This window comes from Myripristis murdjan, chromosome 21 (assembly GCF_902150065.1).
Source record: "Myripristis murdjan chromosome 21, fMyrMur1.1, whole genome shotgun sequence".
NCBI lineage: Eukaryota > Metazoa > Chordata > Actinopteri > Holocentriformes > Holocentridae > Myripristis > Myripristis murdjan.
The window spans coordinates 15,644,229-15,669,501 of NC_044000.1; the positions used below are offsets into that span (position 1 = coordinate 15,644,229).

A 25,273-nucleotide genomic window follows, 5' to 3' on the forward strand; every position below is an offset into this window, starting at 1 on the left:
TTTGACTGTTTTTTTAGTCTGAAGATTTGCCTCGCCCAATATTCTGTTGTATCTTTCACCTGCCGAGGATGAAAAACTGACGGTGAGTGGACTAGGATGAGTGCGGCTGTCATGATGTGAGGTTTTGAAAGTTGTATCCTTCCACTGTGGCTGGTTTTGCATCAACTGAAAAGTGGGTTTGATGTTTATTTACTTAAAAAAAAAGCGAAATAATTTTGGAGTTTTGTAGTGGAGAGAGGCTTGTTTTTGTGTTTGGATTGTAGCTATGACTATTATTTACTTACTGGGGTGCCGTTTGAGGGCCATGCATTCAAATAATGTGGAAAGTTTAAAATAGAGTGAAAAAATCTCAAATGCCTTTTTTCAGCCTTGGTGTTGAGAGGCAAGGCCCAAGATTGGAGGAGCAGTTGCGCCCCAAATATTGCATACTTGACTAAACGAAAGAAATCGAGACTGAAGCCTGTATCTCCTTTACTCAAATATCGTTTTAGGCACGACCAGTGTTGGTGGACTCACATGAAAAAGTTATTGATTTGGTGTCCCGTTGTTCCTATGGACAAAAGCCAGGGTCCAAATCATGGGCTACTGCATACTGCTTTAGTTACTGGGCATGGCAATAGTTATTAGCCTGTCTGGGGCAGAAGACTTGAGCCCTGCTCACATGAATTTCCAGCACAATTTGCCAAATTTCTATTAATTACAGATGTGCTGTGTAGTTTTTACCTATCCAGAATGTAGGCATTAGCCATTAGATTTTTTATTGCTCGGTATATAAGAATATGAGTCTGTTTAAAGTAATCATGTCCTGTTCAGCTCCTCAGCATCAGCTAATTCGCCAACGCCCTGAATTAGCATCTCGCCCAGACCTAACTCTCTGGTCTGTGACAGGGCAGCGGATAGTTACCAACAGAGGACCCTGAGTGTGTAGCTCCCCCGGGACTATATAGATCCGTGACCACTCTCCATACACGAGAGCTGTAAATTAACCCTGCTGATTCATACAGCTCATAATGGAAATCTGTCGCTTTAACTAATGTTCTGTAACCCATTTGTTCTGTCTGGTGATGTCGCTGGATGACCATGCCTTTCCGTCTGCTGTCATACATGTCAATCCAGCATCCCCTAGTGATCAAGTATCACTTTTTTATAATTATGAACTGTCCTGGTTGTTAAGTATCAACCCAAGAATAAACACGTGATCCATCCCGGCGATTTGTAGACTTATTTATGTTTCCCACGGCTGCATTTCTAATAAGTTTGTTGTGCAAAACAAATTTTCAGCACCATGGACAGTAGCTGGGAATGGGACCCTTGAGAAATGTATGAATCTGTTTCTGATCCCTCCTGAGATATTGTAACAGACCCTCTGTCTCTTGACCACTGTAAAAAAAAAAAAGAAAAAAAAAAAAGAATCCATATCCTATTGTGCTTATAATTTATGTTCTGTTGACAAAATGCTGACATCAGACCATAGTTAAAACATAGGCCAGTGAGCCACACAGAGTAGGAGGGGAATTACGTTGTGCCATCATTATAAACTGTTCTGCTTTCATCCATTGATCTGAGTGACAGTCATATTTTGAAATGCCCAACCCAGAATTTGATTTAATTTTGTTTCTGCCCACAGTTTCCTTACTTCCTGTTTGCACCACTGGTTGTAGTTCACCGACAAAAATGCAGTAGGATACAGTCTGTCAAAAACAAGATTAATTTCTTCAGCCAGGGATCAACACACATATTCTAGTCAACACAATTCATTTTTGAAAAATATAATTTCTGTTGAGAGCACATGAGCAAACTGAGCCTCCCTTTGGCATTGTTTGAGTTGTTTAATATGCTTGTAGGGGGAGTAGGTGGCCTAAGGTCAAAGCTTTTCATCACTGTGCGTTGATCACCAGGACGCGGCTAAATGTATGGTGTTCGGTAAAGACAAAACAATGTGTTGACATTCTGGGCCAGTGAGAGACAGAGGAAACAAATGCATCCATTTTAGGTTAGCTATCACAAGGTCATGATGTCGACAGGTCACAGATAAACTGAAGTGGGCCTATTTGAAGCTTCAAAGTGGCTGCTCATATCTCAAGTTGTCTGTAATGAGAAAGGAGCAGATGAATGATGCATACCATTGTAGGGGTTAGTCACTGTATGTTGACCTTCATGAGTTAGACACTAACGCCAAGTTTTATTTATTTATTTATTTTTTTTTAATTTTCAGATATTTTCAGATATCTTTTAAGTTACATGACAGCTATACAAAAGTCAGTATTACAACTTTGAGCTTGCATAAGTTATTGTTTCTCCATTCTTTCGGTGTTACTTTCTCCTCATCGGTTGTTCAAATGTCACGTTAAAATTAAGAGCCGATCTTACCCAGAAACCATCGCTATGCACCAAATGGAGTAATTAGTGATACTACTGTAACTTTTTGCAAGTTGGCAAATATGACCAAATCGATTTCACCCATCTATAAAACATCACTCAACTGTTTACCAACAATTTATCTGTGAAATGTGACTATTATTGATACACAGTTTTGGTTGTATTATGAAGGTTCACTTTTATTTTCTGAAATGTACTGTTAGAAACCAGAATGAATAATTGTCATGGCGAATTTGTGAATTGGGCCTATTTTGTGATAGAGGCTCTCGAAAGACAGTTAAGATGCAATAAAATGTACAGTATATTGATGGAGAGCCCAGCCCTGTGGTATTAGACAAAAGCTGGTACCAGGTTGATAACATGATAACATCCTGACACTCCTTTCACTATAATGAGCTCTCCCAATGGCATTCCTGTAATCCTCTATGAAACTTTGATGAAGCTTAAAGGAAGTCTGAGAGGAAGTCCTCATGTTCATGCTTTTTGAATATAGCGCATTGATAGTTTTTTTTAAAAAAAAAAGAAACGGTTCTTTCACACATTAACATTCACCATTTGATAATCTACAGCTGTTTTTGTTTAAATCAACCTAGTTTTATGCAAATGTTTTCTACTTCAACAGCATAGATATGAGGTCCTCTTAATACTGCTCAGGCTACCACATTTAATATGAATAGCTCACTCATTTGTCTCCTTTCTTGCTTTCATGCTGCTCATCCATTTGTACACACTGTGTATGCGAAAATGCTGGCCAAAGTCATAATAATCAAAGACAAAGTGCCTGTCCTGAAATTTGATATGGGGTTATATTATGTACAAGAAGCTTACCTTTTACAATCCCAGAGATATTTTGACCAGAATATGGAAAAAATCAAAGACTACCCTCTATGTTACAAGTGTCTTTGTTCAACTATTTAATGAAGTATTTCACCTCTCTTTTCATCACAGAAGTTTTAGCAGCTTTGAAAGCAAATAACCCTACATGCTTCTTTTACTATGGACTTCTTGAGACAAATAGTATTTTATATGAATTCCTAAGAATATTCTCATTTCGTTGGTGTGATTGCATGTAACATGTAATGCCCAATCCCATGTGTGTGTGTGTGTGTGTGTGATTGACCTCTTGCATCGCAGCTCAAACTGTGGAAGTACTCTACTACATTGTGGCATTCCGATTAAGCAAAAGCTCTCAGTGATGTGACACATGCAAACTGATGCAGTGCAGTCTGTAGTGCATTCATATTTTATATTGTATTGCTCTGCCCTAACCTATCGAAAAGACCTATCACCCTAACAGGGATAGGACTTTTCCTCCCACTGGTCTGTCTCTGGCACTGAAATTAAAAGAAAGAAAGAAAGAAAGAAAGAAAGAAAGAAAGATGTTCTGTTGAGATGCTGAGTAAGGTTAGCGTCTTCCCCAAGGAGGAAGACGCTAACCTTGAATTGATGATTCTCATTTCAAATCCTCATTTAATTCACTGGGGTGTAGATCATTAGATCTAATTTTGCCATTGCTGGTGGGAGTTGATGGGTATAACAGACATCTCTAGTGTTGTTGGAGCCTGCCATTTCCTGAGTTGATGATGATCTCTGGTCCAAGAACCAAGCCACGCCCACCTGCCTCTCCTACATTTACAGCAGATCTAATATGTCAGTATTTTTGCTGGCCAGGACAATCAATTAAATGACCAGTGAGAGGCTTATTAGGATTCAGTAACATAAGTTGTAAAGTGGTATATTATTAATCCAAGCTTCTACCCTGTGCGCTATCATTATGTAGAGTTCATTTGCAGACTGACATTGAGCTGCAGCCACTAAATCAAGCCTGATGTTTTATCACTTGTTTGAAACAACTGTTTGGTGGTTTCTCCTCTTCTAATCAGAGTTCCCTATCTCACTTGAACCCTCAGTTCTTCCTCATGTTGGAGCCTAGCTGTTCATTTTGAAGGTACAGGATGAAAAGATGGAACAACTGCTTGTGCCACCAGGACCAGACAGCTTCCGTCCATTTTGTCGCGAGTCTCTTCATGCCATCGAGAGGAGGATCGCTGAGGAGAATGCGAAGAAGCCCAAGGGAGAGAAGAAAAAACGCAGCGATGAAAATAAGTCCAAGCCCAACAGTGACCTGGAGGCGGGTAAATCACTCCCCTTCATATACGGGGACATCCCTGAAGGAATGGTGTCCACACCACTGGAGGACCTGGACCCTTTCTACAACAATCAGAAAGTAAGTTTGCCTGATTTGAAACTGGAAACTTTGAAAATGTATTAGATTGGATGCTTACCTGGAGGGCGCATTTCATTTTGTTGTAAGTGTGAAATGCATGGGTGTTAGGATTCTGTTATCTGGCCTTGCGTTGTCTGGGTGACGTCATCCTGCTACAGCCGGTAGATCTCATGTGACAAAAAGACAAGACCAATTAACAGGATTTACACCAGGTTCATCACCAATCTACAGCATGTGATTTGTGATATGTATGCTGAAATGTGTGGTATAGATCATAAAGAGAAAGCTAGATCAGCCTCTGATTACCCTCTTAATACCTATCTGTCTCTCTTTCTCATTCTCTGTCAGACTTTCATAGTATTAAACAAAGGGAAGGTCATCCACCGTTTCAACGCCACTCCTGCCTTGTATGTCCTAAGCCCCTTCAACCCTCTTAGAGGAATATCAATTAAGATTTTGGTGCACTCATATCCTTTCATTATGGTATTAATCTAATGAGCATGAGTCATGTCAATTTAGAAGCCACAGTAAATCTTTGGCTGGTATCCAATATCCGCTTCTGCTTGTAGACATGATTTTAAGGATGATGAATTGTTTCCAGAGCCACCTCAACAGCACATCAGCAGTTGTGTTGTAAATGATGTGTGCACTATGTTGTTTCATCCAATCCGGACAAGCTGGCTTCCTTGACAGATGCCTGCAAATTGTTCAGCATGGTGATCATGTGCACTATACTTACCAACTGTGCGTTTATGACCCTGAGTCAACCACCAGATTGGGCAAAGAATGTGGAGTAAGTGCAGTAAATTGTCTTTTAATCACAAAATACATATGTGTGTGTGTGTGTGTGTGTGTGTATATATATATATATATATATATATACATATATATATATAACCTTGTGAAGGTATTTCTGTAAAGTGACATGTATACATGTTGTTTCCAACAGGTATACATTCACTGCGATCTATACATTTGAATCCCTCATAAAAATTTTAGCTCGAGGATTCTGTATTGGCAAGTTCACTTTTCTGAGAGATCCCTGGAACTGGCTGGATTTTTGTGTCATTGTCATGGCGTAAGTATCTGCTACTTTTTCTGTCAATATTTTGGACAATATTTGTGTTTCCCAATAAGTTATTATATCCTTTTTTGTTATGAATGTGGAGCTTGGGATCCTCTAAATTGATGCTACTACACGTTATTTCAGTGTAATCAGGCAAAAGCAGAACACAATGTCAAAACTACTAATACTGTAAGAAATGAAACTCAGCAAAGTGTTTCTCTCTTTCAGCAATGATTTGCTGAGGTGTTGCAGAGTCCAAAACACTGAACAGAATATTTTTGGCTTTTTCTGTTGACAGTAGAGGTTATTTGCCTAAATTCATTCCAATTTGTCTGTCTAAACACATTGTAACTTTTGTAACACTGAGATGCAGTTTGTTGCTCACTTTATACTACTTCATGAACTATGAAAATGTAGACATTTTAACGTATCCTTGATTTGCCAAAACATAAAATGCCAACATTTTTTCCTGGTGACTGGCCTCCAAAGCCCCAGTTTTAAGTCTTGCTGTCAGCCTTCATCATCCAGTAAACTATATTGTTTCACGTTTGTTGTGACTGCGACCTCCATATCTAAGAGTTTAAATGCATCCCTCAGTTTTAAATGTTTGCTGAACCTCTTTGTCTGATATGTTCAGGATCATAATGTAGTCATGTAATTCTGTGTAAGATTTGGCCACAATCAATATTACATGCATTGCTGTTTTCCATCAGAGTCAATGTTTCTAATTGTGAATTTCCCTGCAGGTATGTAACTGAGTTTGTAAACCTAGGCAATGTTTCCGCTCTTCGCACTTTCCGAGTGTTGAGAGCCTTTAAAACTATTTCAGTAATTCCAGGTAAGCCGTGCAAGCAGATACATGTTAGCTAACCACTTGTGTGTGTTTTCTTCCCCCTTCCTCTCACCCCACACCACCTTCTCCAATTTCCTCACCTCCTGCAATCACTCCTACTTGTCTTGTCATGGTGTGTTGGTGTGATATTCCCCAACCCCACACACCAACATCCTGATTACAGATATGTCACAGCATTTGTGGACCTGGGCAATGTGTCAGCGCTCAGAACATTCAGGGTTCTCCGAGCTCTAAAAACAATCTCAGTCATCCCAGGTGAGAGCCAGGCCAAATGGGATCATCACTTCGCTGTCTAGCAAGCTGGATTGGTCCATTTTTTTTTGCCTCTCATGCGATTAAAAGCATGTATCTAAATTTAATTAATCGAATTTTATTTTACTTTCCTTTTGTATGATTTCTCCATAAGGACTTGTTGGAGGAAATGTAGTTTTTGTTTCCATAAAGACTGTGATCTCTCCTATCTGTCCTATTTGTTTATGCCTGTTGAGCAATCTGCTTTTTCCTTTCCTGTCTTCTCCCTGGATTTATGTTTCTTTGTGGACTGTTCCTTGAATGTGGTTTGCTGTTTTCTTACTGTATCTAGTTCATGAAGGTGGATTGTAGTTTTTGCTGTGATGGGTGGATGTGTCTGTTGCCTATCAGTTAATTCTTTGTTGTCTAGAAACACCCGAGTTTTATTTACACTCTTAATTTAAAAAGATACATGTAATGCATCCATGTGAAGAAAGTGTGTGTGTGTGTGTGTGTGTGTGTGTGTGTGTGTGTGTGTGTGTGTGTGTGTGTGTGTGTGTGTGTGTGTGTGTGTGTGTGTTCAAAGACAATTCATTTTCTAGCATAACATAAATTCCATAAAGACATCACTTTATGGAACACCTTTGCAAAAGTATTTGTCCATGTCGTAGCTTGCAAAAGATAACAGATAAACAACATATGAAACTGTGTCCTGCAGGCCTGAAGACCATTGTTGGCGCTTTGATCCAGTCAGTGAAGAAGCTGTCCAATGTGATGATCCTCACTGTTTTCTGCCTGAGCGTCTTCGCCCTAATAGGATTACAGTTGTTCATGGGGCATTTACGGCAGAAGTGTGTACGATGGCCAGATAATTCCACCTTAAATGTGACAGAAGGAATCTTGTACATCTTTGTAGGAGGCATGGAAGACAACCGAACAATCTGGAAAGACTACAGCGAGAATAAGAGTGGGTATTCATTTTTCCTTACTAGTCCTTGTGATGGGAAAGACCTTTTGAAGCTGAACCCACCACTTGGGAGAAATGGTATCCATTGTGGAATGTGGAACAATCTTAACACTGCTCCTTTGTAATTATCCAAGCATGTTTCCTAGTTACCTGTTTGATAGTATGACAGTCTGTTGGGTGCTGATAACCACAATCCTTCCTGTAGTCCAGATAGCAAAACAGTGACTTTAATTCTGTCCCCACCAGGCAATCTGTATTTCCTCAAAGGCAAACGGGATCCATTGCTTTGTGGAAACAGCAGTTCAGCCGGGTAAGTTTAAACTCAAACTTCTAGCAAAAAGCACATAATGTTGTTTAATGCAATACTGATAGCGTTTGTGTGATGTGTGTGCTCCTGCATGTACGCACCACTGGACATTATGAATGGGGAGAGGGGTGACACCTTCTGGGCTTCAGAGGCTATTTATTTGTTGTAGGCAGTGCCCAGAGGGGTACAGATGCTTCAAAGCTGGACGCAACCCAAACTTCAATTACACCAGCTTTGACTCGTTCGGCTGGGCCTTTCTCTCGCTGTTCAGACTGATGACTCAGGATTTCTGGGAAAACCTTTACCAGCAGGTAGGCAGTGGAAGCATAGAGACCGGAAGCACTTACACTTTCAGAATGAAAAGCAGAAAGCATCTGCCCTTAAAAGGGTGTTTTATACAATATTCAGTGATAGGCTGAATTAGGTTTTATAAAAAAAAAAATAAACAAACAAACACACAAAAAAACATAACGTGGCTGGAAAAAGTAAAAAAAAAAAAAAAAAATCTTTACAAAGATTTCAATCTGCACTAACTTGATGTAGCTACAGATGTTATTTTAAAGTGCCACGGGAGAGACTGGTATTTGCCAACTTTGTCTTCTGTGAGGCTATTTGATAAGTATATGAAGAACACCTATTGGTTTTCTGTTTAGTGGCAGCTTGACGAAATGTTTGACCTTGTGGGTACCTCAGGATCTTGTCTTTGTAGTGTCTCCTCTCCTGATCTATATATAGGAACAGCCAGAGTCTGCTGGGTTCAGAAGGGACTGCGTGAAAAAGAATGCTCTCTGACATTACAATATTGCTATGAAAGAGATTATTGTGTGAATCCTGTTTAAACAAGTCTTCAAATAAAGTGCAGGTGCACTTTGGCCAGACAGAACAAAGATGAGTCAAGATGAATGGCCTTACACAGGTGAACAGCTGTCCTGTCAATAGAGCACAATTAAACATCGTAATCTCAGCAAGAAAAGCAAGCAATTAACCATTCAGGCTGCCATCAGAGATTGTATTTTGTGTTACTGGGTAGCATAGCTAACCACCAATAAGCACTCCTTTATTTACATTTCTCTTTGTCATGGTACAGAACAATGATGTTGTTCATTTTTTCTTTTTTGATCAAAGAGATTTGATTTTGGTAGACAATCATTTTGTTGTTTGAGTGAAATTACTATAAATTAATGTTCTAGTGAGTAGTAATAATTCTGTTTTAAAAATAATACTAGCTGCATAATAATTACAACAAGAAAGCCAGCACGGACAAGAAGAACTGCAACAAGAACAATGAAAACGAGAAAAGAAATGCTAACAACAAAAATAATTACAGCAATAATAGATAGTATATTCAAGATGCTTTGCAGGGGATCAACAAGACAAGACTAGTAAAATACATAATGTGGAGATAAGATTGAAATCACAACCAGGAGTAGATTAAGGTTTAGAAAAAATAAGCAAAAATGACAACAATAATAAAATTTGATTGAAAATGAAAAATAAGAAGCAACAAAAGATTAAAAACCTAACCTTAAGAAAAGTGATTCAGAATTTGACACTGACTCAGAGGAGTGTTCCTCAGTCTCGATGTATTGATGGAAACAAGCGAACACTGGTGGTTAACCATAACTGTCATCAGTTTTCTGAGAGATCACTGTTTGCATTCCTTCCAGACATTGCGGGCATCTGGAAAACCCTACATGATCTTTTTTGTACTGGTGATATTTCTTGGGTCCTTCTACTTGGTCAACCTTATCCTGGCTGTGGTAGCAATGGCCTACGATGAGCAGAACCAGGCCACCATAGAGGAGGCCCAGCAAAAGGAGGAGGAGTTCCAGGCCATGCTTGAGCAGCTGAAGCGACAGCAGGAGGATGCTCAGGTACAGGACAGTTTCAAGTCCAATATCCATTCATCAGTTATTTTTCTGACAGCATCCTGCCAATACAGGGTCCTCTAATTGTGACTGATTCAGAAAAAAATAACTTCACACAGTCAGTCTTTTCATGTCTTATTAAATTAGAGAAATGACTGAAGTTACTGGAATTTTCAACTCCCACCGTAGATATCATATCTTCATGGGATAGTCTCAAGTGGTCTGTATGTCAGCTGAAAGTTTTCCTGTGTCTGTTTGAATTGGCTTCCAGTTGATGACCCATTGGTTGGGGTGGGACTGCAAGTTGGTGTAGAGAGAGACAGGTTGACAGGTCGGCCAATAACCAGGTAGTCAGTTCTATCCATGGCACCAAAGCAGACTCAATTCCATGCTGTAAGAAATCCGGTTCTAGACATCATTCTGGATGCCCACAGCCTACAGTGCTGAAGTGCTCTTGAGCCAGGCTCTGAACCTAAATTACTCCATGGACACAGCTACTGAAAATGACATGGCTCACCAGTATTTTTGTAGAAATGAATATGTGTAGGGCCTGTGTGTAGGTCTGTGTTTGGTTGAATGGGTGTGAAATAACAAACTCTGATTGTATTGTGAAAAATAATAAGATTCTATTTCTTCTTCTTCTTCTTCTTCTTCTTCTTCTTCTTCTTCTTCTTCTTCTTCTTCTTCTTCTTCTCCTCTGTCTACTTCCAGGCTGCAGCAGTGGCGGCTGCTGCTGAGACTAGGGAGTTCAGTGACAAAGATGGTTGCACAGAGAGCTCCTCTGAAGCATCGAAGTTAAGCTCAAAGAGCGCTAAAGAAAGACGCAACAGACGAAGGAAAAGGAAGGAAGAGGAGGGTAAAGGGGGGGATAAGAAGTTTCCTAAATCGGATTCGGAGGACAGTATAAAGAAGACTCGCTTCCGATTCTCTGTGGATGCTGACTTTCTTTCCAATGACATGAAGTGCTCACCTGCTCATCAGGTTCAGTATGATCTAGCAGTATAATCTGTGTCAAAATAGTGACATTATGCAGTCTCAGTTGATCTTAAGTGTTCCTAAATTTTAACCTTTATCTATTCCTGGTGCATAGTGATTCCGTGGTTCCTTTTATGGTGTGCATTTTCTTTTACTTTTTTATAATGTGTGAGGTGTGAGTTTACACGTGGATTAATAAAGATAATTTGTTAAATATTAATATCTTCAGAACATCTATTAAAAAAATTGAGAACATGTGTCAAGGCACAATAACACATGTAGGGATATCTCATTTGAAGGTTCTTTCTATGCTGCCTCTAAGAGACATAGTTCTTTTCCATCTTCATTATCATCACTATCATCATCTTTTTCTTCATCATCACCTTCATTTTTGTCTTTGTCGTCATCATCATCACCAGAATCATCAAGATGCGTTTTTTTTCAACCGATTTTTTCCCCTCTAGTGCTCATTATCATCATCATCATCATCATCATCATCATCATCATCATCATCATCAAAGCTATCGCCATTCTTAGTAGAATTCTGCATGGTTTTCACTATCTATAGTGCCTGCATTTTCTTGTTGGGTTACTTCTACAACCATTTTTCACCATGCAATAAAAAATCGACTTATCTTTACCATTTTCACCATGCAATAAAAAATTCTACATTTCTACACGACCCTCATCATCATCATCATCATCATCATCATCATCATCATCATCAATATTCTTTTGTCTTCACATTCAACATGTACCAGTGCCAGCCACTGAGATGATCTCTCTCTTGTAGTCCTTTCTGAGTTTCCGTGGACCGCTGTTCTCACCTAGACGGAACAGCAGGGCCAGCCTTTTCAGTTTCCGGGACCAAATGCAGGACATGGGGTCACAGAATGACTTTGCTGATGATGAGAACAGCATTTTTGAGGACAACCTTAGCAGAAGAGGCTCCCTGTTTGTCCCTGGGACACATGGCCGGCGCAACAGTAGCATGAGCCAGGGCAGCTTTTTGTCACATGTCCTGCTTCCACCCAATGGGAAGAAGCACAGCTCTGTAGACTGCAATGGGGTGGTGTCCCTGGTGGGCAGGACTTCACTTCCAACATCACCTGCTGGGCTCCTTCTGCCTGAGGTGACAGTTGATATGGCCTCTACTGATGACAATGTAAGGAAGTATAGTCTAGCATAGATAGCGCCTGTTGTGATTTCCTTTTAGCTCTGCTACATCCTCAGTAGTGTGGTTCTGTTTTCTTTTCTTTTCTCTTTGAACCCTGTGCTGTCTGAATGTGTTTTATTCACTACATATACCTTCAACATGTGAGGTACAGTTTTATCAAAAATAAGAAATGAGCAGATTTGTCTTTTGAAATCTATCTCATTCTTACTGTGGTCAAGTTTCTACACATCTGGGCTGCTTTATGTTGCATTATTTCCTGTGCTGTTTATTTATTTTTTGAAACTGACTTGCACTGCTGACACATTTAATTATGTATGCTCCTAGATCAATACAGTTGTAGACATTTCCAAATATGCAGCTTCTTGGCTGTAACACATGACTGCATCTGTCTTCAGGGTGACACCACGGAAACAGAGTACAGCCAGACCGGCTGTGGATCACACCAGGAGTCTATGGACTACCTGGAAGGCCCAGAGGCCAGACAGAGAGCTTATAGTGTTGCAAGTGTTATCACCAACACAGTGGAGGGTAGGTAATAGATGCCACAGCCTGATAACACATCACAACATCATGACATCTTGGATATTCAAAAAGGGCAGTGGCATATTTAAAGATAATGCTTTGGTTTTGTCTAATCTGTGTGCACCAGAGCTTGAAGAGTCAAGGCAGAAGTGTCCTCCGTGCTGGTATAAGTTTGCCCATACCTTCCTCATCTGGGAGTGTTCTCCATTATGGCTGAGGATCAAGAAGGCGGTGAAACTTATTGTAATGGATCCATTTGTAGACCTGGCCATCACTATCTGTATTGTTCTAAACACCATGTTTATGGCCATGGAACATTATCCAATGAAAAAATCTTTCTCCGACATGCTCACTGTAGGGAACCTGGTGAGTGGACTGCAGAATATTGCTGAGCATTTCTAACTGTATTAATTCATATTAAATATAATATTCATTGTTAACATAAACTGTCCGATGTAAAAAGGTATTTTGTGTGTTAATAGTTAGTTTGTCTTTTATTTAGGTGTTCACAGGCATCTTCACTGCTGAAATGCTCTTCAAGATCATTGCTTTGGACCCATACTATTATTTCCAGGAGGGGTGGAATATTTTTGATTCCATGATTGTCAGTTTGAGCTTGATGGAGCTTGGTTTGGCTAACGTGTCTGGCATGTCCGTTCTGAGGTCATTCAGACTGGTAAGTGAAAAACACGCAGACAGACTAATGCCAGTATCTTCAGGTACATTTTTAATACACAAACATGAGATGACTCAAACACTACTTTGTCTGTGTTTTTTTGCAGCTAAGGGTATTCAAGCTGGCTAAATCATGGCCCACGCTCAACATGCTGATTAAAATAATTGGTAACTCAGTTGGGGCTTTGGGCAACCTAACTCTGGTGCTGGCCATTATTGTCTTCATCTTTGCTGTGGTGGGCATGCAGCTGTTTGGCAAGAGCTACAGGGACTGTGTGTGTAAAATCTCTACTGACTGCACTCTGCCCCGCTGGCACATGCACGACTTCTTACATTCGTTCCTCATCGTATTCCGAGTGCTTTGTGGAGAGTGGATAGAGACCATGTGGGACTGTATGGAGGTGGCTGGACAGGGCATGTGCATCATCGTCTTCATGATGGTCATGGTCATTGGAAACCTTGTGGTACATTGTTGTCACCTCTAATGATGAATTCATGAAAAACACCTGCTATAGTAGATTTTGCTATTTTTGTATAAGAGTTACCAGCCTGGCATTTCCCGACCAATTTGCAAATGCAAATTAGTCTGGAAACTCTAAGGTCCGATTTGATTTCCAAGGGGCTTTATCATAGACAGTCAATGGGCATTATCTGTGGTTGCAGACCAAAATGCCTCTGGACGCAATTGGAAACATGTCATGTGGCACTGAATGGCTGTTGAGCCTCAAAGACATTATTCATTGCATCAATCCCACCCCTTATTAGATAAATGGTTGTGATCGGCCCAACCTGGGCTACGTCGGCTGGAAATCTGTCTGAACGGGAAGAGGGCCAGACCAATCTGCTAGTGCAAATAACAAGGGCTCAGAGATTTGTCTGGTTCCCAGGCTACCATCCATGATGCAATTTTACAGTTACACTTGTGCAGTAATGTTTTTATTATCATATGGTAGAATTACTCATTGTAAACTGTAGTCATTATATGAAGTCATGTCAATGTCTGATAGGTGCTGAACCTGTTCCTGGCCCTGCTGCTGAGCTCATTCAGTGCTGACAAGATAACGCCGGCAGATGAGGACAACGATATGAACAACTTGCAGATTGCCATTGGAAGAATCCAGAATGGCATCGCCTTCACCAAGTCCCTGCTTCAGCGCACCTTCGACAGTGTCTGTCTCAGGAAGAAGAGAAAGAAGGGCATGGATGAGGAGAAAATTCATGATGATCTCCACAAACCTCTTGGTCATTTTCTCCCCAATCACAACAACACTGTGGAGCTCATCAAAGACTTTCCTAAGAATAGCAATGGGGATGTTACCGGAGTGGATAAAAGTGGAGACAAGTACATAGTCAGCAGCATGAGTGAGGATTCTATGATGTCCTTTATCCACAACCCTAGTCTGACGGTCATTGTGCCTATCGCTGTGGGAGAGTCAGACTTTGAAAATCTCAACACAGAGGACTTCAGCAGTGACTGCTCTGAAGTAGAGGGAAATAAAGTGGTAAGGATGCCTACATGGATACATTTACATTCATTATGCTAATATTGCATTTTCCATAGTTACCTGAGCTTTTCTAATACTGTCAAGGTAACTTTACACAGGTGTCTTAGATAATGTTTTGAACCATGTTTATAAGTAATATCACATTCAGACAAAGGGAAATAAGACTGAGATTACTGTGGATGATGGAAGACAAACGATTTGAATATTGGTTGTGGTTTTTAGCAGATACATCTGTTGTTTAATATAAGTAGGATGTTCCATTGCAGCGGTCACGCTGAAGCACTTAGACCCATTGTTCATGGCAACAAGGTATGAGCATGTGACATGATTTTTCCCCCAGAGACCCCATATACCACGACCCTTTAACAAGGAGAGGCCGCACAGACAGGAAAATACCAGTGTTCAGATTACATTATGTGCCATTTAAGTCTGAGTGCTGGCGAGCTGAATCTTCCTCTGAAGCCTGCTGGTTGCTTTGTGCTGGAGATAGGCTTATTTCAGCTCTCTTCAAGGAAAGATGTGTATGAAAGAAATGTTACACACAGCTGGCTATTATGTAATTTTTATGTAACATTTTCAAAACATTTAATTGGTTTATTATTGCTATATGTTTTTTGTTTGTTTGTTTGTTTTGTTTTGTTTTGTTTTGTTTTGTTTTGTTTTGTTTTGTTTTGTTTTGTTTTGTTTTGTTTTGTTTTGTTTTGTTTTGTTTTGTTTTGTTTTTACTGTGAATGTCCTTTGCCAGATCTTGTGATATTTTTGCTTAGAGGCATAGTATTTTATTTGGGAACATTTTGTGTAGCATTTTTGTAGATTTAATGCCTTTTGCTACTGTTGCTGCTGCTTCACAGATGCTCGCAAAGTTGTCAGTAAACGGAGACTTGTAAGAACACTTTACTGCATATAACATTTACCATGGAGATTGCCTGTCCCATCCACATCAATCAACTTATTCAGTGGAACACTCATCTTTTACTTCATTCCATACGAGCTTTTTGTTTTTGTAACAGTATTGATGCTGCAAAGTGATTTAAAAAAGAAAACTTTGACCACAGTAGAGTGTGGTCACACAAAATCATATGAACTGCTATACATAACCATTGAATGCCAAGAGCAATGGTTTTTGCTTTGTGACATCAAAATTCATTTAACTGGACTGGTCCATTTTCATTTGAAAATAACATTCATAATGGGATGATGACAGCAGATTTTCTGATACAAGCCTTAAACTTAGTATTTAGATAGTTTCCAAGCATTTTTTTTTTTAATCTTCTAGTAGTGGTATAAACAACCTCTGCTAAATACATTTGGCATTAGTGTGATTTCCTGAATTAAGCACATTGTCGGTACAACACATTTTGCACTGACAATGTGCTAAACACACTGGATAACACCAAATGAGACATAATATTTAGCCCTCCCCAGCCTACCTAAGAATTTTCTCAGATATCACAAAGTGTAAATCACATCTGACAGCAACAGAACGGGTAGATTGAAGCTTAAGTGGTAGCAGAGACCTCTAGAGGACCACACTGAGTTTAGTGCTTACAGTATATCACAGTAACATGCTTACATCATTCCCTGCTCTGCATTAGCTGGTCCCAGGACAGCTCAGTGCTACTGCATCCTCAGGAAGGCATTGAGGCTGTTCTCATCTCATGGCTATTAGGAGACACACCCTGTAGACAGGCACAAAACAAAAGGCTGAAGGCAAGACTGTGTAGCTACTGAATAATACTGCCAATCATCAAAAATCACTAACGGTTTTAGATATTTCTGCCTTCATTGAGTACGCAAAATTCGTGTGGCTGTGAAGATGCAACATGCAGCAGCTTTTGTCTCTTGTGTCTATGCCAACTATAAGCAGGGCATACATGTGCTGTACGACATGTAGAATGCATTTGGTATTTATCATTGTGTTTTTGAATATACGGTATGATGGCCATTGTGTGATTTAAACTGGAAGAAAATCACAATGGTTTATTTAAAGCCCTCTAGGAAGTAAATTGAGTGTCTTACCTTCACCTTGATTGCATTACCCTCCCAAGTTATCTTGTCTGGGAGAGTTGGATTTCTCCTCCCAAGTTAAGTGGGGGTGATCAGGAAACTAGACAACAGTAGCAATTGTTATGGCGAGTCCTTAATGCCTTCTCTGGTCAAAAGCAGAGCACTGCTTTTCTGCTGTTAAGCTAATGAGAGTACCTTCATATTTTGCTTTGTTTTTGCTTTGTTTTAATTTTGAATATTTTTTGAGTAGACTTGTCTACTGTCTAGAAACTGGGCATGTGTTTTCATATCAATGGATGTATTGTATTTGCAAAAATCTTCTTACTCAAAGTGCAATATTTGGTTATGAAAGTACTAGACATGAAAATACTGGACCATACTGTACATCGTCTTTAGTCATCACAGACTAGAATGACACACACACTCTCAGCGAACGTATGTCAGTGACACTTGTGAAGTCATTGTTACCAACAGCCTTTGGCAAGACACAACAATCAAGACCGACAAAAACTAAACCATCATTACAATTACTTGATGTGTCTTGTGCTATAAGTCTCTTGGTATTTTTGATCATCTATGCATGAAGTAATACAAGTCTTGATAGAGACATGTGTTTCCTGTGAGCCGGATGCTCTCTATATGTTGCCTCTGGGTAGGTGCTGCATTTCAAATGTAGCATCCCCAGCCCTATTGGTGGTATTTGTTCAGTTAACTCTGGTTTTACATGGCTACATCTGCAGATACCAGAGGAGGACGGCCAGCTCAGCTCCTCTGAGGGCAGCACGGTGGACCTTAGGGTTCCTGGAGAGGGAGGAGAATCTTTGGACATAGAGCTGGAAGAGTCTGTGGACCCCGACGGCTGCTTCACTGATGGTGAGTAGTGCTACTACTGCTAACAAAATTTATATAGCAACCCCAGCCCCACTATTTTCTTGTGCTGTGCTATTATGCAACATTGTGTTTGACTTGCTCATTCACATTTCCACTTCATCACCCACATGTTGTATGTTTTTTATAGCCTTTTGCAAAGTTACAAAGTGCTGTAAAAAATATGAAAATAACCACTGACAACATCGTCATCAGGGAAGGCATGGGCTGTGTATATCATATTGCTGTATAAGCAATATGATTACACCCCCCCTCTGGCCAAAAAAAAAAAAAAGATAATGAGACTGCATTTATTGAGTTTCTTCTTAACAAAGATATCAAACAGATTTATAGCTGACTTTAATCTAATGCTGGCATCAAGTTTTGCCTCTGGGATTTCAAACCACATCAGTGATAGAATGATCTGATATTGCATATGACATACTCAAACACCATCTAACCATTTGCCCCTGCTCAGGATGTGTGCAAAAGTTCCAGTGTTGCCAAGTAAATGTGGAGGTGGGCTGGTGGAAGATGTGGTGGACATTAAGAAAAACGTGTTTCCGGATAGTGGAGCACACCTGGTTTGAGAGCTTCATCATCTTCATGATCCTGCTTAGCAGCGGAGCACTGGTAAATCTCAAGAGCTGTTGATGCAGAGGGGAAGGATCTGATAAAAGCTGTTAATAGGTTGTTTCTGAATTATTCTCAATTACGTTTTGAGGACATTGTATTTTTCTTGTGGGTTCACGCCCAGTGCATAGCGATAGTGATATTCGTTTTTTGCAAACGGCAACATTATGTTAACACAACCTTGTGGCTTTATACCTAAACCTAATCCTTCCCTAATCTTAACCAAAATGTTTTTATACTTAAACCTAACCGTTCCCTAATTTTAATCAAGTTGTTTTTATGCCTAAACCTAACCTTTCCCCAGCATTAACCCTGTATATTTGGTGGCTAAAGTAACAAAAATGCCTTTGTGAGAATCCACAATAAAATACCTACACCCCTAAAAGTAATTAAGAATCCAGTTTAGTTGTATGAGAACAGGGTTGTTGGCCAAGAAAACCATTTTTTTTTATTGTTGAAAAGACCAGAAAGTCAGCCAAAGTCACAAATGTGAATTTCCTGCGGGATGAATAAAGTATCTACCTACCTACCTACCTACCAAATGCCAACCATTTACATAATTATATTTCACACAACAATAGCATCAACACTAACTTTTAAACTTACTTTGACTGCATTTACATCCAGGCATTTGAAGACATCTACATAGAGACGAGGAAGACCATTAAGACCATGTTGGAGTTTGCAGATAAAATCTTCACCTACATCTTCATTCTGGAAATGTTACTGAAGTGGGTGGCATACGGCTTTGCCAAATATTTCACAAATGCCTGGTGCTGGCTGGACTTCCTAATTGTTGATGTAGGTTCTCCGTTGAAACACCTCACTGCTCATACAGAGACAGGAAGGCATACAAATTTTTAGTGTCACAGTTATTTGTTGAAACAATATGTTGGCTTGTTTTAGGTTATTTAGAGCATTGTATACAGTGTTCATGTTAAGTCAGTAGGCAGCATTCCTTTTAAATTGTGCTCACATATGTGCTTCTGTTGCAGGTTTCACTGGTCAGCTTGGTTGCAAACGCCATAGGCTATGCAGATCTGGGTCCCATAAAATCTTTGAGGACACTGCGAGCTCTAAGACCCCTGAGAGCCCTGTCACGGTTTGAGGGCATGAGGGTAAGAAACACCAGAATCCCTCAACTGTCCTGGCTCGCAGTGCACATCACCGTGTGTGTTTTACCAGCAGGCCTAACACTGTTTACCATCAGTTCACTGCACTGCTGCAGAACAAGGGCTCTAGTTTCCTGGCACAGCGCAGGGTGGCGCAGTGAGACGCAGTGAGACGCACCCCGCGCAGAGCTAGTTTCGACCAGCGCAACCCGAGGGGCGCACAGTTTGGTAGTTTCGCAGACCAACATGCGCTGAGATGGGAGTGGCAGCGCAGCAGAGGGAGGTGTCGACAGATTCGGCTTGGCGCAGTGACAGCTTTGTGCCAAAAGGCTTCGCCGAGGGGTGCCCAAAGCTCGCCATCTGAAACCACGTCTACTTTCAGCACAAGGCACAACGGGGGCCGGCGTAGTGGAAGTTTGGATGACGGGCGCGCCGTGCCCACACATCACCAACACCTCACAATCAGCACAAACGGTGCCAATCTCCTTTGATCTGACATCAGTTGTGACAGGACAGTTGATATGGAGATAAATGTATGTGCTTATTGAGATAGCAGCATTGAATAGTGGCTTTTGTGGGTATTTATTGCATTGTTCATGTGCATGACATTCTGGAAACCTGCCTGTGAGGTTTTGGTGACGTGTGCGCACTGCGCGCCCGTCAGCCAAACTTCCACTACGCCGGCCCCGCTCCGCCTGCGGAAGTTGACCTCCATGTCAATTGTGTAAACGTTCATTACGCCTTCACGCAGTGCATTTTAAAGGCGAGGACAGGAGCTCATTTGATTGGTTTAAAGTGAATCAGCTGTGTCAAACCCACTCCATGCCTTCTCTCCTCCCTTGCGCCAGTAGGAGGAACGGTGCAGTACTTGCGCCACGGCGCACGGCCTGCCAAACTTGCAAAATCCACTTGGCCACACCCGCACCTCGCCTCGCCTGGTCTGCAAAACTAGAGCCCCAAGAGTAGAACACATACTTTCACAAAACCTTCAGAATAGATAAACAAATAATTCAATGCATGCAAATAAGGCATTCCTATCCTCTCCTAATTTTCTTTGTCCGGCTGTTATTTGTTCTCGGGACTGACTTTAAAAAAAAAAAATTCTTCACAAGTAACCAGTGTTGTTGAATAACCTGACTGATTGCTTTCTAGTTTACACTGTATGCAACTCTGTTTCTGCAGTATGTTAATTTAGTGGTTTCATATAGACGTATATGTAACATAAATTAAATATGCACAGACGACAATATTTTGCTGTGCAATGGAAGTGTGCTCTAAGCATGGGTTGATAACTTATGTAATTGGCAGGGGAGGGTTGTCAGCTGTTGAAATCAATGTTGCTGGTATTGACCAGCTGCATGCATGTTGTGGTGGTCCAGTTTTCAAACACTGCTACAATGGTCTCTCCTCACATGTTAGCCAATGAATTGCCCCATCTGCATGACTGGCTTTTCATTTACTTCACTAGCTCTACACCAATATGTGTCGCAACTGCACTGCTTGGATGATGTTTGCTGGGTGCCTTTTACATGAATTTATTCATTTTTTTATTCATGTGTTTGTTTTTTCATTTACAGTAAACACATTTTGTGGCTTCCTCCTGCCTCTACAAGGTTTTCTGTTTTGATGTTTTGTTTAGCTTTGTAATTATTACCCATCAAAAAAGTTTACGATACGTCATGCATATACTTCCTTTGATCAGTGTCCCCTCCCCATTCTCCTTATTCTTTCCCCACCTTTTTACCTTGCAGCTGTTACTAATGTGAATGAGCTTTGGTGTTAGTGGTACTTGTTATGAGTTCATGCTGATGTGTACGCTGGCATTTAAACATTCACTCATGTGTTTTCCTATTTTCACCGTTACCATAGGTATACAGTATTGTACATCAACTCCACTTGCTTTTAGCTCTGCCCACTGTAAAGATGGGATGTTCTCATGTGTTGATGTGCAGGTGGTTGTCAATGCCCTGCTGGGGGCCATCCCTTCCATCTTCAACGTGCTGCTGGTATGCCTCATCTTCTGGCTTATCTTCAGCATCATGGGAGTCAACCTGTTTGCCGGAAAGTACTACAAGTGTGTCAATGCAACAACAGATGAAAGTTTCAGTATGTATGAGGTGAACAACAAGTCAGAGTGTCTAGCCATGGGGAACAGTTCTCGCTGGAAGAATGTCAAGGTCAACTTTGATAATGTTGGTGCAGGTTACCTTGCACTGCTGCAGGTGGTAAGTAAATGCTGAATTCTCTGAAAATGATTAGTGAATTGAACTATTTGTACTTACTGTACCTCGTAAAAAGTTGATTTTTTTCATTTACTAGATGATGAAAAAATCAGTAACATTATTGATATTATTGTTAATGTTATTATTCATATCTATACAGGCTACATTCAAAGGCTGGATGGATATTATGTATGCTGCTGTGGACTCTCGAACCAAGGTAATCAAACTTTTGTATTTACTTTGGTATTTCCTCCATATTTGTAACACAATATGCATTATGCACAGTATGCACATTATGCACATTATACTGGGGTGTGTGTGCATCTGTTGAATATTTGTCTTCTTTTTAATCTGTAGGACTTGTGCAATTAATTACAACACAGCAACTACAGTTTTTCTGTGCTAGTTTTTACATACTCATTAGATACTAGATTGACACTGATATTTACATTACACTTTTTAGATCTTGGACTTTGGTAACCTCAGTAATTTATATGAATTATATGTAGTTTGTAGGTATGTATGTATGTCTGTTTGTGTGACCGGATAAGACAAATTTCCCACGTTCATACATTCTATTATATTCTATTACTAATCACTATTTAACATTGATCATTTTTTTTAAGTAGCAAATAATTCATTATTTTGGTTTGGGCCTGTTTGCTTAAGATTTTGAAATGGTACAGATGATGTTATTCAAATATAAATGTAATAAAAATGAAACATGTATTCTTAATATGTTGTATCATAGCATTATCTCTATGTTCCCAATTCTCTAATCATTTGCTGACTGTTAAAAAGAAGGAGAGGTGTCACCAGATAATTTAAATAAAATGATTAAACACACTGCTTCTTGCCATTGATTGTCAGAAGTCAGGCATGTCTACTTACAAGTCTTCAGTAACAGAGCATCTGTATGATTTCTTAAAATATGCTATGTCCTCATAATTATACAAGGAAAGGAGTAGAACATTCTCTTTTGCTAACATTGTAATTAACTACAGTTTATGGCTGATTGAATTCATGTTCTGTTTTCTTATTACAGCAGGAGGAACAACCTGAGTATGAGATAAATCGTTATATGTACCTGTACTTTGTCATTTTCATCATATTTGGATCCTTCTTCACACTCAATCTCTTTATTGGTGTCATCATAGACAATTTTAATCAGCAAAAGAAAAAGATAAGTGTCTAATTTTACTCTTTAGACAATTTGATATTCTGACTGTAACAATCTGATTAACACTATTGGCTTCTTTTGTTTAAATGTGTACAAATATATATATATATATATATATATATATATATATATATATATATATATATATATATATATATATATATATAAATGCAAAAGTATACTCTGTATTTTGATAACAACTTTAATTACTAGCCAAATGGATTATCTTTATTCTCTAATTCATTTGATCTATAAAACCTGTTTGATTATAATTTATTAACCAATTATTTAAGTAATAATCATTTCTGAAGACTGACTGCATGCAACTGCTTTATCTGAAAACCTTACTTACAGTTTGGAGAACAATTTGTCAGTATGTTGCAGTGATTTAACATGCCTTGCATCCCCTCTTTACTTTGGAGGTCAAGACATCTTCATGACGGAGGAACAGAAGAAATACTACAATGCCATGAAAAAGCTGGGCTCAAAGAAACCACAAAAGCCCATACCTAGACCAGCAGTATGTCAGAATCCCTTTGAAGACACATGCATGTCATTTGTTTCATAAATCTTTATTAAGTAGTGTTTGCAATTCATTTTGCTTGTGTCTCTTTATCTCATATCTATTTCAGAACAAGATTCAAGGACTTGTCTTTGATTTTACCACAAAACAAGCCTTTGACATTGTAATAATGGTCCTCATATGTCTTAATATGGTCACCATGATGGTGGAAACTGATGATCAAACAGAAGAAAAAAACATCATTCTCTACAGGATTAATGTCGTCTTCATTGTCATCTTCACTGGAGAGTGTGTGCTAAAGATGATCTCGCTCCGCCATTATTTCTTCACCATTGGTTGGAATGTATTTGATTTCATCGTAGTTATTCTGTCAATCATCGGTATGGCCTACCTCCATCCAACACTACAAGTATAGCCATTCAGTTTTTCATTTTAATTGTACTGTTGCAGTTTATTGAACGTATTCTTCTTGTTTTTCCCAGGTATGTTTCTCTCAGAGCTTATTGAGAAGTATTTTGTCTCACCAACCTTGTTCAGAGTCATCCGACTGGCAAGGATTGGACGCATCCTCCGTCTTATTAAAGGTGCCAAAGGAATCCGCACATTGTTGTTTGCCTTGATGATGTCACTTCCTGCCTTGTTCAACATTGGTCTCCTGCTCTTCCTGGTGATGTTTATCTTTGCCATTTTTGGCATGTCAAACTTTGCTTACGTCAAGAAGGAAGACGGCATTGATGACCTTTTCAATTTTGAGACGTTTGGCAACAGCATGATCTGTTTGTTTCAGATCACCACCTCAGCAGGGTGGGATGGCCTACTCGCCCCCCTTCTCAACAACATGAACAATTCTGACTGTAAAAATGACACAGAGCATCCTGGCAGCTCTGTTAAGGGAGACTGTGGAAACCCCTCAGTTGGAATTGTGTTCTTTGTTAGCTACATCATTATCTGCTTCCTTATTGTTGTAAATATGTACATTGCAGTCATCCTGGAAAACTTCAGTGTGGCCACTGAGGAGAGTGCAGAGCCGCTAAGTGAAGATGACTTTGAAATGTTCTATGAGGTCTGGGAGAAGTTTGATCCTCAGGCAACCCAGTTCATGGAGTATAAAATGCTGTCAGATTTTGCGGACGCCCTGAGCGCGCCATTGCGTATAGCGAAACCCAACAAGGTTCAGCTGATCTCTATGGACCTGCCCATGGTGAGTGGTGAGCGCATTCATTGCCTGGACATCCTGTTCGCATTCACCAAACGTGTCCTGGGGGAGGATGGGGAGATGGACATGCTAAGGGGCCAGATGGAGGAGCGCTTCATGGCCTCCAATCCCTCCAAGGTGTCCTACGAACCTATCACCAGTACCCTCCGCCGTAAACAGGAGGACATGTCGGCCGTTGTCATTCAAAGAGCATACAGACACTATGCTGTTAGGCGTGCTGCAGTTGAGTCCACTGACACATTCAGTGAAAAAAATCAGAGTGGGGAATCATGCACTGACAAGGAGGATCTTGTTATAGACAAATTGAATGGCATTTCTAGTACAGATAAAAATGACCTAACGCCACCCACAGCTTCGCCGCCCTCATGTAACAGTGTGGCAACAGCAGACAAAAACAAATATGAAAAAGACAAAAATGAAAAGGAGATAATTGGCAAAGATGTCAAGAAGCAAGATATGTAATATAAAAACAAATGCTGGAAGTGCCCCAAAGACATTTCAATTAATGACAAAACGTTTACAGCCTTTGAAGATGACTTATACATCCACTGGACTCCCTTTGTAGTATGGATATCTATGCCAAACTGACCATGCTTACTGGAGTCTGAAGGTTGGTGCCTAACGCGAGGAGATGGATCAGATTCAGGTTGCTGTTGGAGTGAATTTTTGGTAGTGTCAAAGAGCAAGAATGGCTCTGACAACTTGTGGGAATGGGCAATATTTTTAGTGTTTTACAGTCTGAAACGTTAGCCAATGCTTTA

The 25,273-nt window shown here is 40.0% G+C and overlaps 1 protein-coding gene across 1 annotated transcript; it reads left to right on the forward strand.

The window, feature by feature from the left end:
• Positions 1-19: 19 nt before the first annotated feature.
• On the forward strand, positions 20-24,974 carry scn1laa (sodium channel, voltage-gated, type I-like, alpha). Its single transcript, XM_030081303.1, has 27 exons — positions 20-82; positions 4,290-4,606; positions 4,955-5,070; positions 5,307-5,399; positions 5,556-5,684; positions 6,419-6,510; positions 7,475-7,723; positions 7,970-8,033; positions 8,200-8,341; positions 9,698-9,904; positions 10,610-10,879; positions 11,667-12,038; positions 12,446-12,578; positions 12,700-12,938; positions 13,075-13,248; positions 13,355-13,711; positions 14,255-14,749; positions 17,500-17,632; positions 18,105-18,259; positions 18,887-19,060; positions 19,255-19,377; positions 21,324-21,596; positions 21,754-21,810; positions 22,639-22,776; positions 23,189-23,293; positions 23,406-23,676; positions 23,779-24,974. Exons 2-27 carry the CDS (start codon positions 4,343-4,345, stop codon positions 24,972-24,974), a joined length of 6,021 nt encoding a protein of 2,006 aa, XP_029937163.1. The 5' UTR covers positions 20-82; positions 4,290-4,342.
• The last annotated feature ends 299 nt before the right edge of the window (positions 24,975-25,273 follow it).

Bases quoted from the DNA above. Each gene is read 5' to 3' on its own strand.
- scn1laa (XM_030081303.1), top strand. From the start codon at position 4,343: ATGGAACAACTGCTTGTGCCACCAGGACCAGACAGCTTCCGTCCATTT. The intron at 12,939-13,074 runs GTGAGTGGACTG...TCTTTTATTTAG, and splicing joins TGCTCACTGTAGGGAACCTG to GTGTTCACAGGCATCTTCAC. The intron at 21,597-21,753 runs GTAAGTAAATGC...ATATCTATACAG, and splicing joins ACCTTGCACTGCTGCAGGTG to GCTACATTCAAAGGCTGGAT.